The 17,491-nt window shown below is 41.4% G+C and overlaps 1 protein-coding gene across 3 annotated transcripts in view; it reads right to left on the reverse strand.

The window, feature by feature from the left end:
- Positions 1–8,152: 8,152 nt before the first annotated feature.
- The window catches only part of LOC112254102 (protein TMEPAI), a 68,290-nt gene continuing 58,951 nt past the window's right edge, over positions 8,153–17,491 (reverse strand). For 2 of the 3 annotated variants that reach the window (XM_024426331.2, XM_024426333.2), the window contains exons 2-4: positions 13,439–13,593; positions 11,708–11,761; positions 8,153–10,954 (exon numbers count right to left, since the gene is read on the reverse strand). In XM_024426331.2, coding sequence (XP_024282099.1) covers positions 10,352–10,954; positions 11,708–11,761; positions 13,439–13,593 — 812 coding nt within the window. In that variant the 3' untranslated portion in view covers positions 8,153–10,351. The remainder of the gene's footprint in view (positions 10,955–11,707; positions 11,762–13,438; positions 13,594–17,491) is intronic. The other variant, XM_042324168.1, reaches the window with a different exon arrangement.

Consider the following 17,491-nt stretch of genomic DNA (forward strand, 5'->3'; position numbering starts at 1 on the left):
TATTGTATTTTTTTTTGGTATTGCAAATAAGAAGGGCGATTTGTTACATGTGAAAAAGCAAATGAATCCAGAGCCCAAAAAATTGCACTATAACGCATTACAAAAATAGTCTTAACCACAGAAGGCACACATCTAGAACTGAGCATGTGGTGGAGAAGGGAATCTATAGCGATTTGGGTATGTAGACCATTGGGTAATATGGCAGATTTGTACCCAGTCAGGTCCACTCTACAGTGTCAATATTAGGACAGCCTCAATCGCTGCTGTCCTAATATGGACACCGTACTGCTCACACTGGTCAAGGAGAATGTAGTTGGAAGGTAAAAGAAAGTTCTTACCCAGGGTGATGCCTCTAAACCTGACCCCATCTGGTTACTCCTCATACTCATTTTCAAAATGGTGCCCCCAAAAGCTAGAGAAACACATTCCACATTAAAAAGTACAGGGCATGTTGACGACAACTTAAGGGTGAATAGAAGCAAAGGCTTCATTCTGGCACCTGATCGATCACCTAATAGTACTTCCCATCAACTCTACCAGTTTGACTTAAGTGCAGAAACCTGTGGTCCTGGATACATTGAAACAAAGTGATGCCCAACCTGGTTTGGGCCATTGTCTCCAAAGCCTGACTCACTATGGTAGACAGTATTGCTTGTGAAGACACCTAGTGGTCAAATCATGGAATACATGTTCTGTTATTAATTTGCGAGTTATACAGCAAAACCCTCATACGCATGTACAATGAATTGGAGCAAAATGTATATATTTTTTTTGTTGAAAACAATCATTACATTTCTCCTCATTTAAACAATGACTACATTATCAAAAGGCAAAGATTAGGTATATTGCAACGCTCTCCATGACACCTCTATCAACATTATCATCATTGTTATCATCAACTATAAGTCTCTGTCAATATGTGAATCAGTCTAGAGCCAGTTTAGTCAGATTGATAGTTCAGACAGAGCCCAATCTTTCAGCACAGGCAGGCACACAAACACTGAACATTTTCAATGGGAACGACAGCCAGCCTATGGCAGCACAAGCTGGTCTGTGTGGGACTCCCTCATTAAACACAGGCATCTCTATGGAACAGGAAGAGCTCATTACAGACAGGGAACGGGGGTGATCGAGTCAACCCTAAAGGCACACCATTTGAAATCTTTGGGATTATCTGTTTTGTCTGAGTGGTTCTGTTTTGCTTTCATCTGAGCACCCGGTCTAGACGGTACAGTTCATTAGCGGGGCAAGGCAGCGTACATGACCAATGCAAACAAACATGTTATGGGAGAATGAAAAACATTGGATCTTGCAATGACTTAAATTTCTCAATGAAGTACATTGTATTAGCAGATATGTTGAAAAGTTAAGTTCTGAGGAAAAAGTTCCTCTTTACTTGATGCAACTTGACATGATACCCACATTATGTTGTTTTCATTAACATTTCTTAACGTCTGTTGTCATTATCCATGACATTTCATTTCAAGTACCGAAAAAAAGGTTGTTGTAATGAACAGTCATACAATGTTACGACGGGCATAATGCCAAGTGTTATGTCAAGATTACAAAGCAGTATGGTTTGGTATGCCAATAGTGGCTCCTCCTTCTTAATTTCTAATGGGTCAATTCCCACCCTGCCTGCATAGTTATCAGTCAGCACTGGTTTCCCTGAAGAAAATACTGGAATCCAACCAGGAAACCTACACAAGCTCACCTCTGAGGTCATTAAACTGCATCATGAGATGTCACCAGGGGTCAGAAGTCAAAGAGCCACACCCCTTAGATCAATCCTTTAGCTGCTTGCGTATGAGGGCTCAGACATATTTTTATTTTATTTAGGTATTTGTCCTCAAATTGAATGTAAAGATACAGTGCAAAATAAATTAAGCAGGGCCAATGGGAAGAAAGCGAGAGGGGCGAGCGGACCGCCTTGTCTAGTGTTTTTTTTCGTCAACCTCTGTCCTCTCTTCCCTCCCTCTCTCTTCTTTGCTGTGATATAAGCTTAAATTGGGGCCCCTTGCAGCTTGAGTCTAGCCTCAGAGGAAGAAGTTGAATCATGTCAATAGAGAAGTGCGACCAATGCGGACAGAGGGAGATTGTGGCTCTCTCATTCTTAATTAAAGTGCTAAGAGATGCCTGTTGGAGAGAAGCCCAGACAGTAGGCGGATGTGTCCAGCGTACAGTTGCCTGCTAATCTCTCTCCCTCTCCCTTTATTTTCCTTTCCTTTTACTTCTCTCCCTCATCAGCATCTTGGGGCAATTTCACCCTACTTCTGGTCAGACCATCTGGGCTCTCTGCAGATAAAGGACTTGAACTGGAGTTTAAAGGTTGAAGGCTCTGTCATTCATGATCACACATGTACACAATACTCCAGGAACCTCATTTATAAACATTGTGCGTGTACAAAATACGCATGCGCCAGTTTTCAAGCAAAAGTTGGCATTCATAAAAACTGAACTTGACAATTGAATGTGCTTATCCTCCCACAAACTGTAGACCGTGGGTAAGCACAGTTTTAGTGGTTGAAGTATTGCATTGCAAGAAGGCAAATGTACCCTAGTAGTCTTGTGCAAATTGGGAATACATGATGACTTATTCATAACAAAAAACAGGTAGCTAAATATAATAATAAGATGCAATCATTTGCTGTTAGTGAGAAGAGCAAAATTCAATTTATTTCATCTTTGCCTTCTAAAATAATCTGAAATCTATTTCAGATTATTTATTTAGTTCCCATGATAATTGCAGAATAAATTCCTCACCTTTTCTGACTGATGGTTTCATACTAACGAAATAGCCTATAGGTCTACAACAAGATAGGATGGGCTACCATTCGTCCCATCTCTCATTTAATTGGACCACTTCATAGTAGTAAAAAGATAAGCTACCGGTACTTTAAGTATTTTGCTCTATTCGATCTGATGTGCAGTTTAACAGTAGAAGAAGGCTCACCTTTTCCATTGATGTTTGAAGGCTATGTCTGAATACTGTAATGTCAAATTTCTCGAGCAGCTTATACAATATTTTATTTGTAAAAATGATGCATAATATCATAACGACTGCACCTTTTCTGGCCATGATAGTTCATATTTGTAGCAATACAACAAATGACCATGCACATCTCTCATTTAATTGGGCCTATTAGAAAGGCTATTATAATTTCATTTTTTTAATACGTTTTTGCTCAATGCAGCCGAAATGGAGCGCAGTTTATAACATACAGTAGAATTGAACAGGTGAACAGACAGTTGATCTTTTGCATTGAAGTGTGTAGGCTACCACTGTAAGTAGGCCTGTACTGTAATTTAAATGTTTTTCAGAATTCGTGGACAGTGCATCACATTTAGGTTCGGGTCGAAAGTAAATGCAAAACATTATTGAATAAAAACGATCTGTTTACAAGTCCACAACAATTTGGAATTGTTTTTGTGTTTCAGAAATGGTCAAACATCAAATGTCAGTGGAAAAAAAACAAACATTTTGGCAACACCTCCAAAGACATTTGATCAAGTTCCCAAATGTAGATTTCCTTTAGATATAATGTATTGGCCTAATTTCAATACTATCAAATTATACAGCAAATAAGGCTATTAATGTCACGATAAAAGGTGAATGATGGGTGTTATTCAGGCGCAGTTATAATGCTCGTTCACATGTGCACAGTTTTACGACAGGTCTGATTTTTAATGGGAAACATGCGCATGTATGGTGTCCTCCAAGTGTATAAATCTCAATATTTCTTTCAGAAATAGAGCACGCAGCTATTGAGAGTAAAATGTACGCAACGGTTATAAATGAGGGTCCCATGTTTCCTTGACAATAGAGGTGAAATTTTATTTCTCGTTCCATTTCATTGTAATAACAAATAGTGCAATTCTTTTTAACAATTAGACTATATAAATAACTCTAAAATTGCCATTTCTAAGTTAGTTTATTTGTTTCCATATACGTATATACAGTGGGGCAAAAAAGTATTTAGTCAGCCACTAATTGTCCAAGTTCTCCCACTTAAAAAGATGAGAGGTCTGCTATTTTCATCATATGTACACTTCAACTATGACAGACAAAATGAGAAAAATCATTCCAGAAAATCACATTGTCGGATTTTTAATGAATTTATTTGCAAATTATGGTGGAAAATAAGTATTTGGTCACCTACAAACAAGCAAGATTTCTGGCTCTCACAGACCTGTAACTTCTTTAAGAGGCTCCTCTGTTCTCCACTCATTACCTGTATTAATGGCACCTGTTCGAACTTGTTATCAGTATAAAAGACACCTGTCCACAACCTCAAACAGTCACACTCCAAACTCCACTATGGCCAAGACCAAAGAGCTGGCAAAGGACACCAGAAACAAAATTGTAGACCTGCACCAGGCTGGGAAGACTGAATCTGCAATAGGTAAGCAGCTTGGTTTGAAGAAATCAACTGTGGGAGCAATTATTAGGAAATGGAAGACATACAAGACCACTGATAATCTCCCTCGATCTGGGGCTCCACGCAAGATCTCACCCCGTGGGGTCAAAATGATCACAAGAACGGTGAGCAAAAATCCCAGAATCACACGGGGGAACCTAGTGAATGACCTGCAGAAAGCTGGGACCAAAGTAACAAAGCCTACCATCAGTAACACACTACGCCGCCAGGGACTCAAATCCTGCAGTGCCAGACGTTTCCCCCTGCTTAAGCCAGTACATGTCCAGGCCCGTCTGAAGTTTCGTAGAGAGCATTTGGATGATCCAGAAGAAGATTGGGAGAATGTCACATGGTCAGATGAAACCAAAATATAATTTTTTGGTAAAAACTCAACTTGTCCTGTTTGGAGGACAAAGAATGCTGAGTTGCATCCAAAGAACACCATACCTACTGTGAAGCATGGGGTTGGAAACATCATGCTTTGGGGCTGTTTTTCTGCAAAGGGACCAGGACGACTGATCCGTATAAAGGAAAGAATGAATGGGGCCATGTATCGTGAGAGTGAAAACCTCCTTCCATCAGCAAGGGCATTGAAGATGAAACGTGGCTGGGTCTTTCAGCATGACAATGAAACCAAACACACCGCCCGGGCAACGAAGGAGTGGCTTCGTAAGAAGCATTTCAAGGTCCTGGAGTGGCCTAGCCAGTCTCCAGATCTGAACCCCATAGAAAATCTTTGGAGGGAGTTGAAAGTCCGTGTTGCCCAGCAACAGCCCCAAAACATCACTGCTCTAGAGGAGATCTGCATGGAGGAATGGGCCAAAATACCAGCAACAGTGTGTGAAAACCTTGTGAAGACTTACAGAAAATGTTTGACCTCTGTCATTGCCAACAAAGGGTATATAACAAAGTATTGAGATAAACTTTTGTTATTGACCAAATACTTATTTTCCACCTTAATTTGCAAATAAATTCATAAAAAATCCTACAATGTGATTTTCTGGATTTTGTTTTCTGTCATAGTTGAAGTGTACCTATGATGAAAATTACAGGCCTCTCTCATATTTTTAAGTGGGAGAACTTGCACAATTGGTGGCTGACTAAATACTTTTTTGCCCCACTGTATGTATATATATATATATATATATATATATATATATATATACATACACACACATATACACATATATGTGTTTATATATATATATATATATATATATATATATATATATATATATATATATATATATATATATACATATATATATATACATATATATAGTTGAAGTCAGAAGTTTACATGAACTTAGGTTGGAGCCATTAAAACTCATTTTTCAACCACCACAAACGTCTTGTTTACAAACTATAGTTCTGGCACGTCGGTTAGGACATCTACTTTGTGCATGACACAGGTACATGACACACAGGTACATGACACATGACACATTTTTCCAACAATTGTTTACAGACAGATTATTTCACTTATAATTCACTGCATCACAATTCCAGTGGGTGAGAAGCTTACATACACTAAGATGACTGTGCCTTTAAACAGCTTGGTGTTCTTCAGCTTGCAAGTCTCCCCCTTTTTCCTCCAAACATAACGGTGGTCATTATGGCAAAACAGTTCTATTTTTGTTTCATCAGACCTGAGGACATTTCTCCAAAAAGTACGATCTTTGTCCCCATGTGCAGTTGCAAACCGTAGTCTGGCTTGTTTATGGTGGTTTTGGAGCAGTGGCTTCTTCCTTGCTGAGCGGCCTTTCAGGTTATGTCGATTTAGGTCTCATTTTACTGTGGATATAGATACTTTTGTACCTGTTTCCTCCAGCATCTTCACAAGGTCCTTTGCTGTTGTTCTGGGATTGATTTGCATTTTTCACACCAAAGTACGTTCATCTCTAGTAGACAGAACGCGTCTCCTTCCTGGCTGTGTGTTCCCGTGGTGTTTATACTTGCGTACTATTGTTTGTACAGATGAACGTGGTATCTTCAGGCATTTAGAAATTGCTCCCAAGGATGAACCAGACTTGAATAATGGTCAAATTACTTGTCATGCACAAAGAAGATGTCCTAACCGACTTGCCAAAACTATAGTTTGTTAACAAGAAACTTGTGGAATGGTTGAAAAACGAGTTTTAACATAAGTGTATGTAAACTTACGACTTCAACTGTATACACACAGTACCAGTCAAAAGTTTGGACACATCTACTCATTCGGGTTTTTCTTTATTTTTTAATATTTTCTACATTGTGGAATAATAGTGAAGATTTCAAAACAATGAAATAACACATATGGAATCATTTAGAAAGCAAAAAGTGTTATAAAAAAATCAAAATATATTTTAGATTCTTCAAAGTGGTTACGCCTTGATGACAGCTTTGCACACACTTTGCACTCTCTCAATCAGCTTCACCTGGAATGCTTTTCCAATAGTCATTGTGGCATCTTCATAATGCCAAGAGTGTCCAACTCATCCCAAACAATCTCAATTGGGTTGAGGTCAGGTGATTGTGGCGGCCAGGTCATCTGATGCAGCACTCCATCACTCTCCTTCTTGGTCAAATAGCCCTTACACAGCCTGGAGGTGTGGTGCGTCATTGTCCTATTGAAAAACAAATGATCGTCCCACTAAGTACAAACCAGATGGGGTGGCGTATCACTGCAGAATGCTGTGGTAGCCATGCTGGTTAAGTGTGCCTTGAATTCTAAATACATTACTGACAGTGTCACCAGCAAAGAACCCCTACACCATCACACCTCCTCCTCCATGCTTCATGGTGAGAACCACACACACACGGAGATCATCTGTTCACCTACTCTGCGTCTCACAAAGACACGGCTTTTGGAACCAACAATCTCAAATTTGGACTCATCAGACCAAAGGATAGATTTCCACCTAATGTCCATTGCTTGTGTTTTTTGGTCCAAGCATGTCTCTTCTTATTATTGGTGTCTTTTAGTAGTGGTTTAATTGCAGCAATCGACCATGAAGGCCTGATTCACACAGTCTCCTCTGAACAGTTGATGTTGCAATTTCTGAGGCTGGTAACTCTAATGAACGTATCCTCTTCAGCAGAGCTAACTCTGGGTCTTCTTTTCCTGTGGCGGTCCTCATGAGAGGCAGTTTCATCATAGCGCTTGATGGTTTTTGTGGCTGCACACCACCCCTACCTTGGCACAACACAACTGATTGGCTCAAACGCATTAAGGTAAGAAATTCCACAAATGAACTTTTAACAAGGCACACCTGTTAATTAAAATGCATTCCAGGAGACTACCTCATGAAGCTGTTTGAGAGAATGCCAAGAGTGTGCAAAGCTGTCATCAAAGGTTGGCTACTTTGAAGAATCTCAAAAATAAAATATATGTAGTGTTTTTAAATACTTTTTGGGTTACTACATGATTCCATACGTTGTTTTGATGTCTTCACTATTATTCTACGATGTAGAAAATAGTAAAAATAAAGAAAAACCTTTGAATGAGTAGGTGTGTCCAAACTTTTGACTGGTACTGTTTATAGAACATACACACACACATACATTGATACATATATAGTCATGTCTAAAATGATTGGCACATTTGATAAAGATGAGCAAAAACCTTAGTAAAATAAATAATACAAATACTGTGCTATATTGTATGCTACCAAAAAGTTGGGAAATGACATTATTTTATACTAATACAATTGCTCAGAGATGCAAGATAGATGTCAAAAGTATTGTCACCTCTGTTTTCAATACTCCGGTACCCTGTTTTATGAGGCTGGAGAACTCATTGGAAGGGATCTTAGACCATTCCTCCATACAGAATCTTTCCAGATCCTTGATATATCTTGTCTGCGCTTATGGACTGCCCTCTAATTCAAACCATAGGTTTTCAATAGGGTTCAAGTCCGGAGACTTTTATTTCCATTGTAAAATTTTGATTTTCTGGTCAATTAACTACTTCTCTGTGGATTTTGATGTGTGCTTGGGGTTATTGTCTTGCTTGAATGTCCACTTGCGGCCAAGTTAACATCAAAGGCCCACCACCATATATTACAGTAGGAATGAGGTTATTTTCTGTATATGCATCCTTCTCTCAATGCCAAACCACCACTGGTGTGCTTGGCCAAAGAGTTCTATTTTCATGTCATCTGACCATAGCACAGGTACGATTCTGTGACAATGCCATTTAGAAAATTCCAGGCGTTTACATTTGTGGGTTGCTTGCAATAAAGGCTTTTTTCTAGCAACCCTTCCAAAGACATTTTGGCATGGAAGTGGCATTTAATTGTAGATACGACTAAGTTTTGTAATTCTCCAATTTTGGCCTTTAGATTGTTCATTGCCTCCTAAACAATCTTCCTCACTGTGCATGGGGACAAGATACACATGCATCCAATACCAGGCAAGTTTACCATTGCTCCAGTGGTTTTAAACTCCTTAATTGTTTCCCTAATAGTGGTAAGTGGTATATTTGTTTTTTGTACCCATTGCCTGATTTATGCAGGCCAACAACCATTTGTCTCTTTTCATTTGTGAGTTCTTTGCCTTTCCCCATGCTGATGGATGACAAAGGGATTTTACATGCGTGTTACCTCATTTTTATACCCCAGTGAAACAGGAATTCATGGAAGGCCATAACAAAGTTCCATAAACTGAGATTAATTTTTAAAAAGTAGAATGATATAACAGATAAAATGTTGTTTGTTTTTACTTATTTGCTTATCTTTATCAGGGTGCCAATAATTTGTATATGTATAGATAGCACAAAGTTAAACACGTTTGAGTTGGCACACCAACAGATTACCGTTTTTACCTTTTCTTCTAGAGCAGGCAAAACATTAAAAAAAAACGTTTTTTAATCTTTAGAATCCATTTGTTTACAAAAATACCGCTGCTCTCCTCTCTTATGATACATATTGCAGATTGATTTTCTTTTTCTCCAGATAAACAGTCTTGAATCTTGTGCAAACATCTCTTTAAAAAAGATCATAATAAAAAAAACAAGAAGAGTATTCACACACAGGAACTCCTGTCTGGCCAAAGACCCACAGACAGTACTAAACACGAATAGACAAAGAACTAAAGTACAGTACTAACCTCAGATGGGTCTAGATAGTACAGCACGGTGGATATATATATGACTTCAGTGGGCACAGTGCTGAACTCAATTGACCCAGACTCAGGACTCTACTCCAGTACTCATGTTGACACACATGGCCTGACATCACAAACCCAGTCAGCTGTCAATCATGTGTTTCCATAGATGCCAACGTTGACCACCGCACCCTCTGATGCGGATTGACGGGGAGTGATGGGGATCTGTCTGGCAGTGAGGCTAACTGGGTCATGAGCTGAGAGGCTAACTCGGGCTAACGTATGAATCTCAATCTTGGATCCCGTGAGAGCCTGAAACTGTCAACCTGTTACAAGAGTGCTATCAATGCCCTCCCTGTACAAGCCAGGTACACGGACAGTATTCAAAGCCAGAAAGGGGTTCGGGGGAGGCTCACTAAAATAACCATCTGCATCTCTAAAAAAGGAAGACCTGGTCATTCTGAAAGACTTCCGGAGGAACTAAGGATAAACTATGAGGAGATAAGTAACTAGAAATTATGCAGACAAAACAAAATAAACCTAAATACTTGGAGAGAATTTTGTTTTGTTGTTTTTGCATTTGCCAGTACAGAAAAAAAGCTGTAAGCAAGGAAAAAAAACAAGTAAATATTTATACAAAGTAAGTTTAGGGGTGGCGGGTTTCAGTAAGACGGTGACCGGGGGTAAAGTTAAGAGGGGAGTGCAGTCCTTTTTCTTTGTGCGCCTGTCCCTCCCCCCGCCACTGCATGTCACCCTCTCCAACCCTGCTTGCCACCAACAGTTCAGCTAAAGTGCGCGGAGAAGGAGAAAGGAGCCTCGGAAAACAATGCCCAAGACCAACACTGTCGTCACACCTGTTCAGGAGTCTGCTTCTCCTTTTTGTTGCGCACATTCCTGCTCTCCATGCTGCTCAGGTGGGCCTGCTTGAGAATCCCGTGGAGTAGCAAGGACGGCGACGAGGGACCCGGGCCTCCTAACCTGACTCCACGCCCTGCGCCCCTGCCACCACTGGAAGTCTGGTGGTGGTGCCTGGGTAGTGAAGAGGGGTGGTAGTAGTGCCCTATCACCTCGCTATAAGTTGGTGGTGCCCCTTCCACTCGGCTGGAGTAGGCCTGGGCAGCCGTGGCTACCGTGGTAGTGCTGACCCCGGAGTTGAGGCTGGGCGGTGGGCACAGGGAGGTGTCGAGGAGGTGGCTGTCATAGACTGTGCGGTTGGGGGGCGCACGCACCGACTCCCTGTTAAGCTCCATCTGCTGCTCGGGGTCGCGGAGCTGCAGAGTGCAGGGGCCCTGGTAGGGCGGAGGCTCTTCGCCGTCCGACAGCGAGATGGTGGGTGGCAGGTCAATGATGGGGTGGGGCAGGTAGGGGTACGTGGGCTGGAAGCGGGCCAGACGCTCCCTCTGCAGATAGGAGGGGACGCGGTCCGGGGGACGCGTGGTGTACACCTGCTGCTAAAGGGAGGAGGACAGGAAGAGTTAGCGCACACATTTATATTTGGTCATTTATCTTTGTGAGGACAACACACAAAACAAGTTTAACAATGTATTCCCATTGTCAGAACCCTCTTTTATCCACAGGGACTTAGTGTGAGGGTATATTGATACAGCACCATTGTTGTCATCACTATGCTATGAACGTCAATAAACACTCATAGCCCATCTGCTCTAATATCCAAGGACGAATCCATAATTCATTTCCGGACAAACACAAGTAGTGTTCCCAGGTTCCTGGGTAGGTTCTTCAAGTCTAGGGTTAAGGCCCAAATGGAACCCTATTGCCTATACAGTGCACTACTTTTGGGGCCCCGGTCAAAAGTAGTGCACTTTAAAGGGAATAAGACCCAGACTAGGTCCCTGTGCAGGTCCCTGTGTTTAGGGATGACCCTTATAGACCTAAAGCAAGGGTGGGCAAATGTTTTGGCTCGAGGGCCACATCGGGATTTTGAAGTTGAACGGAGGGTGGCAAAGATTGTTTTGGGAACGATATGTTAGTCAAAATCAATTTGCTGTCAGAAAATGTGCAGTTATTTAAAAATATATAGGTCCATTATCATTCCTACATACTTACTATCTAGTTTTAAACGTTCAAGAGTGGCTTGGTATGTTTTTTTGCCCGTTATAATCATTCCCCCCCAAAACAAAAACTCCTGTGGGATGAATTGAATGGGCAGTAGTTTGCCCACTCCCACCCATAATCCACTTTACCTCGCTCATTCCACTGGCGGGCCCTGGGCCATCTGAGGACCACAGACTCCCATCCTGTGAGGAAGAGAGACAGAGAGCATGTATCACGTCAATGGATACCATGTTGTGCCACTAGGTGGAGTTCTTCCCTTTCCAGCCAAAGAGCCAACCACAGAGCATAGGGTGGGGGAGATGAGATTAATCCCTGAGTCAATTTGTCTGAGCCCAATGGCTAATACTGGAGGACTTCCTGTCCTTTCATTCCTAGCCATGTTCTTTCCACATAGATGGGCTACATGTAGTATTAAAGTGCTCTTCACAGAAGCAATCCCAGACAAACACACAGACTGACACTGACCGAGAGAGAGAGAGAGAGGCGCTCTGTCATCTATGACTCATACCCCCTCCTGCAGAGTACACAGACTTCTGCATAGCTCAAAGGGTTGTGCTCAATTCAGAATTGAATGCCTCATAAATTCCAATTACATTCTTGAATTTGAATCGAAGCAGTAAACAGGATACAAAATTGTAATTTGAATTAAAGGAAATATAATTGAATTCAGTGAAATTCAAATGCCTAGTCTATTCCACATTAGGTGTAAGCCTATTGTATTGAAAAATGTGAATATTCTAAGTTATTATATTTCACAAATCACTTAACTTTTGTTCAATATGGGGGAAAGACTACATTTCCCGGAATGCATTAGTTCAGCCCTCAAGTTGACCCTAAAGCCTTCAAAAAGAAGCCAAACCAATTAAATGAATGGTGGAAAATTTAATTTACTAATCTAAGCACTGAGGTTAAAATAATATTTTAACATTGTTTTTGGAGTAAAGTGATATATTATTTGGTTTCTTGAAGTGTAACCTGTCAGATTCAATGAAACTCTCATGTTGTATAACTGAGTGGAGTTTCATTGAATTGCACTGAATTCAATTCTATGTCCTGTCACTTAAACTCAAATTCTACATCCTGTGGGATGTGGCCAATGCAATTCATGAGTTGAATGGAAGTCAATTCCACAATTCTGAATTCAACACAAACCTGATAACACACGCACAGCATCCTGCCCCATATTTCCTAACAGATGAATACCAGGCTAGGTGATTCAGCAGCAGTATGTGTTTGTGTGTGATTCAGAAAGCAGCAGTGCAGTCATATGGTTCTGGAATCTCCAGATCACTGCACTGAGCGATGTGGCAGACATGTGGCAGACAACCCGTCTCCAGTGAGCCTCTGTCTCTACTGTACATAGTATACAGATCCAACTGAATACCATTGTCTGCTTATCATATGTGTTTGCATTAGTAAAAAATGATCTGCTTTTCTGACATGGCTAGTTTGGGCCTGCCATGATGTCCAAATAGGACCCTGTACTATGGCTTGCCTATTTCCAAGTAGAAACAAGGGTGGTTTTCGTTTCATATTAAGTCTATGCCCTGGTTTGTGTGAAGGCTGTAAAGTAAAGTCTTTGTCCTGGTTTGTGTGGAGGCTGTAAAGTAAAGTCTATGTCTTGGTCTGTGTGGAGGCTGTAAAGTAGTCTACACCCTGGTCTGTGTGGAGTAAATGCTGTAAAGGAAAGTTTACTTCCTGGTTTGTGTGGAGGCTATCACATAAAGTATATTGCCTGTAAAGATGTGTGGAGTGCTTCTAAAGACTGTAAAATATATGTCCTGGTCTGTGTGGAGGCTGTAAGTCTGTATGAAGACTATAACGTTAGTTTACAGCCCTGGTCAGGGTAGAGTACTTACAGAGGCCAGTGGTAGGTGGCGTCTGCGGGCCTGGCTGTCCCTGGAGATGAAGGAGCGTTCTGACAGGCGGTAGTGGTTGAGCAGGCAGGTGATCACTACCACCATCACCATCATCACCACAACGATCACCAGGATCTGCACAAACTCCAACTGGGCTGGAGAGAGAAGAGAGAGAGGGGACAGGTTAGAACTAGTAGAAGACGTTCTGATTGTATCACCTAAGCTTCATCAAAATATCACATTTTGGAGCAGAGAACCCAAAGAGGACAGATACAAGGATGTGCACATTGCACAGTTTATTGGGAAAGGGTGTTTGGGACCATGGTAATTGAAGGTCATGGCGACTTAATCCGATGTTACGAAACGCAACTAGCATAGCAACTAACTCGTTCTTACTGATTGCATAGAAACCGATATTGTAGAAATGATTTTGTAGCAGGCCATGAGTTTTCACAACTGAAATGTAAGCACGTATGGCCAACTCATTCATAATCTGTCTCAGTTCATTGTATGTTAAAACTTGTTGTAGGTTTAGCTACATCAATTATAACTACGTAATAAAGCATGAACTAGAGTCAATGTCCGCAACCAGGTGGAAAACAAATTAGCAAAAGTAAACATGTCCCATCCAAATTTCTGTTTAAGCTGTTTTGTTTGCATGGGCTGCTTCTCAATCCACCACATCCGTCAACCTTCTGTGGCGGAATGTGGCAGAGCTACAGTGGTGTTTTTCAGACCATGAGACATCCCGGAAATCAGTCGAACGGTTTAGGCTACAAACTAATATCACCCCACTATGGAAAGCTGAGACTCTCACGAACACGATGGTCTTTTCCGTGCTCTACGACCCCTACAAGCGTCACGGGACTCGCCAGAAGTTGGTACAGCCGGTGTGCCAACTTCTGTCTGTAGAATCCGCACGGTTTGGGCTACAGACTAGAATGACCCCACCATGAAAAGCTGAGACTCACAAGCACGTACATGTCGGTTGTTTTGCTCTATGACACCCAAAAGCTTCAGAAGACTAGTCTGAAGATAACCCAGTATCGGTTTCAAAAATGTATGGAAGTAAGGCAATAGTTTTTTAAATATGGGTAAATCATTTATAAAAACTATTTCCTGAGCTTTCTTATATTTCACTTCAAAATATACTTTCTTTTGAAATTTTATTTGACTGACTATCTGTTATGCCATATATGAATATGTTATTCAATGCATTTCTATGGGCTAATAACAGCAGTAAGGCCAAATTCAATGTTTCATTAAATATATATACTCTTAATACAATGAGTGTACAAAACATTAAGAACACCTTCCTAATATTGAGTTGTACCCTCCCCCCTTTGCCCTCAGAACATCTTCAATTCATCGGGGGCATGGACTCTACAAGGTTTCGCAAACGTTTCACAGTGATGCTGGCTCATGTTGATTTCAATGCTTCCCACAGTTTGTCAGGTTGGCTGGATGTCCTTTGGATGATGGACCATTCTTGACACACATGGGAAACTGTTGAAAGTGAATAACCCAGCAGAGTTTCAGTTCTTGACACAAACCATACCCCGTTCACCCTCTGAATGGCACATATACACAATCTATGTCTCAATTGTCTCAAATCTTAAAAATCCTTCTTTAACCTGTTTCCTTCCCTCCATCTACACTGATTGAAGTGGATTTAACAGGTGACATCAATAAGGGATCATAGCTTTCACCTGCATTTACTTGGTAAGTCTATGTCATGGAAAGAGCAGGTGTCCTTAATGTTTTGTACACTTGGTATGACCATCTTAAAACAATTCCTTATGTTAGCTTTGCAGACTCTAGGGCAGGGATGGGCAACTGGCCCGCAGGTCAATTTCCAAAGGGGCGCCGGGGGGGGTGGACTTAGTCGGGGTCTCAACTTAATGTTAAAAATTAGAATAGTAGTGCATCAGCAGTTGTTTTCTTACGTCAGTCACTGACAGTCACTCAGTGAGCCTATGTCAGCAACAACAACAAAAGATTGATAAGTTAGTCTAGCGGCCAGATATCTAAACTTGTAGTAATCATGGTTGAATTACCGACCAGGGGCCCCCATTGATTTTGTTAGTCACTCTCACACCGATATCATGTTAAGAACTGCTAACATTTATCCACACCTACTGGCAAAATGGCTGCCGTTTTACGGGCTCCTAACCAACTGTACTATTTTGTTTGTTTATTTCTCTTTGTTTGTAACTCAATTTGTACATAATGTTGCTGCTACCGTCTCTTATGACCGAAAATAGCTTCTGGACTTTAGAACAGCAATTACTCACCTTAAACTGGACAAAGATTTTTTCTTTAATGAGTCCGACGCGAAGGATATACTGCTTTGTCAAGACAAGGCCCAAATCCCAGTCATCAGCGTCAAGAAAAGATGGAGAAAAAAGGGGAGAATGGCGGGGTGCATTGTAAGAATTCACAGACCAGTAGGTAAACCACCACCCTCTGTATTATTGGCCAACGTGCAATCATTGGAAAACAAACTGGAGAATCTATGATTAAGACTATCCTACCAACAGGACATTAAAAACGGTGATATCTTATGTTTCACAGAGATGTGGCTGAAAGACGACATGGATAATATAGAGCTGGCTATATTTTTTTTTAAAGACCACACTATCTACAAAGAGTTCTCATCTATATTATTTGTAGCCCTCTATTAACAACCACAAACTGATGCCGGCACTAAGACTGCACTCAACGAGGTGTATACGGCCATAAGCAAACAAGAAATTGCTCATCCAGAAGCGGCGCTCCTAGTGGCCGGGGACATTAATGCAGGCAAACTTAAAACCGCTTTACCTAATTTCTACCAGCATGTCATATGTGCAACCAAAGGAAAAAAAACTCTAGACCACCTTTACTCCACACACAGAGACGCATACAAAGCTCTCCCTCGCCCTCCATTTGGCAAATCTGACCATAATTATATCATCCTGATTCTGCTTAAAATCTAAAACTAAAGCAGGAAGTACCAGTGACTTGCGCAATACGAAATTGGTCAGATGACACGGATGCTACGCTACAGGACTGTTTTGCTAGCACAGACTAGAATATGTTCCATGATTAATCCAATGGCATTGAGGAGTATACCACCTCAGTAACCGGCTTCATCAATAAGTGCATTGACGGCGTCATCCCCACAGTGACCGTACGTACATTTCCCAACCAGAAGCCATGGATTACATACAACATCCGCACGGAGCTAAAGGCTAGAGCTGCTGCTTTCAAGGAGCGGGACACTAATCCGGACACTGATAAGAAATCCTGCTACGCCCTTGGGCGAAACAACAAACAGGCAAAGCGTCAATACAGGGCTAAGATTGAATCCTACTACACTGGCTCTTGACGCTCGTCGGATGTGGCAGGGCTTGAAAACTATTACGGACTGCAAAGGGAAAGCCGTGAGCTGCCCAGTGACGCAAGCCTACCAGATGAGCTAAATGCCTTTTAAACTTGCTTCAAGGCAAGCAACACTGCATAAGAGCACCAGTTGTTCTGGACGACTGTGTGAGCTAGACCTTTAAACAGGTCAACTTTCACAAAGCTGCGTGGCCAGACGAATTACCAGGACATGGACTCAAAGCATGCGCAGAACAACTGGCAAGTATCTTCACCGAAATGTTCAACCTCTCCCTGACCAAGTCTGTAATACCTACATGTTTCAAACAGAGTCTGTAATACCTACATGTTTCAAACAGAGTCTGTAATACCTACATGTTTCACGCAGCTTTGTGAATGTTGACATAGTTCTTGTGCCCAAGAAAGTGAAGGTAACCTGCCTAAATGATTTCCGCCCCATAGTACTCACGTCTGTAGCCATGAAGTGCTTGAAAAGGCTGGTCATGGCTCACATCAACACCCATCATCCCAGAAACCCTGGACCCACTCCAATTCGCATACCGCCCAACAGATCCACGGATGACGCTATCTCAATTGCACTCCACTCTGCCCTTTCCCACCTGGACAAAAGGAACACCTATTTGAGAATGCTGTTCATTGACTACAGCTCAACGATCTACACCATAGTAC

The sequence above is a fragment of the Oncorhynchus tshawytscha genome, linkage group LG07, assembly GCF_018296145.1.
Source record: "Oncorhynchus tshawytscha isolate Ot180627B linkage group LG07, Otsh_v2.0, whole genome shotgun sequence".
Taxonomy (NCBI): domain Eukaryota; kingdom Metazoa; phylum Chordata; class Actinopteri; order Salmoniformes; family Salmonidae; genus Oncorhynchus; species Oncorhynchus tshawytscha.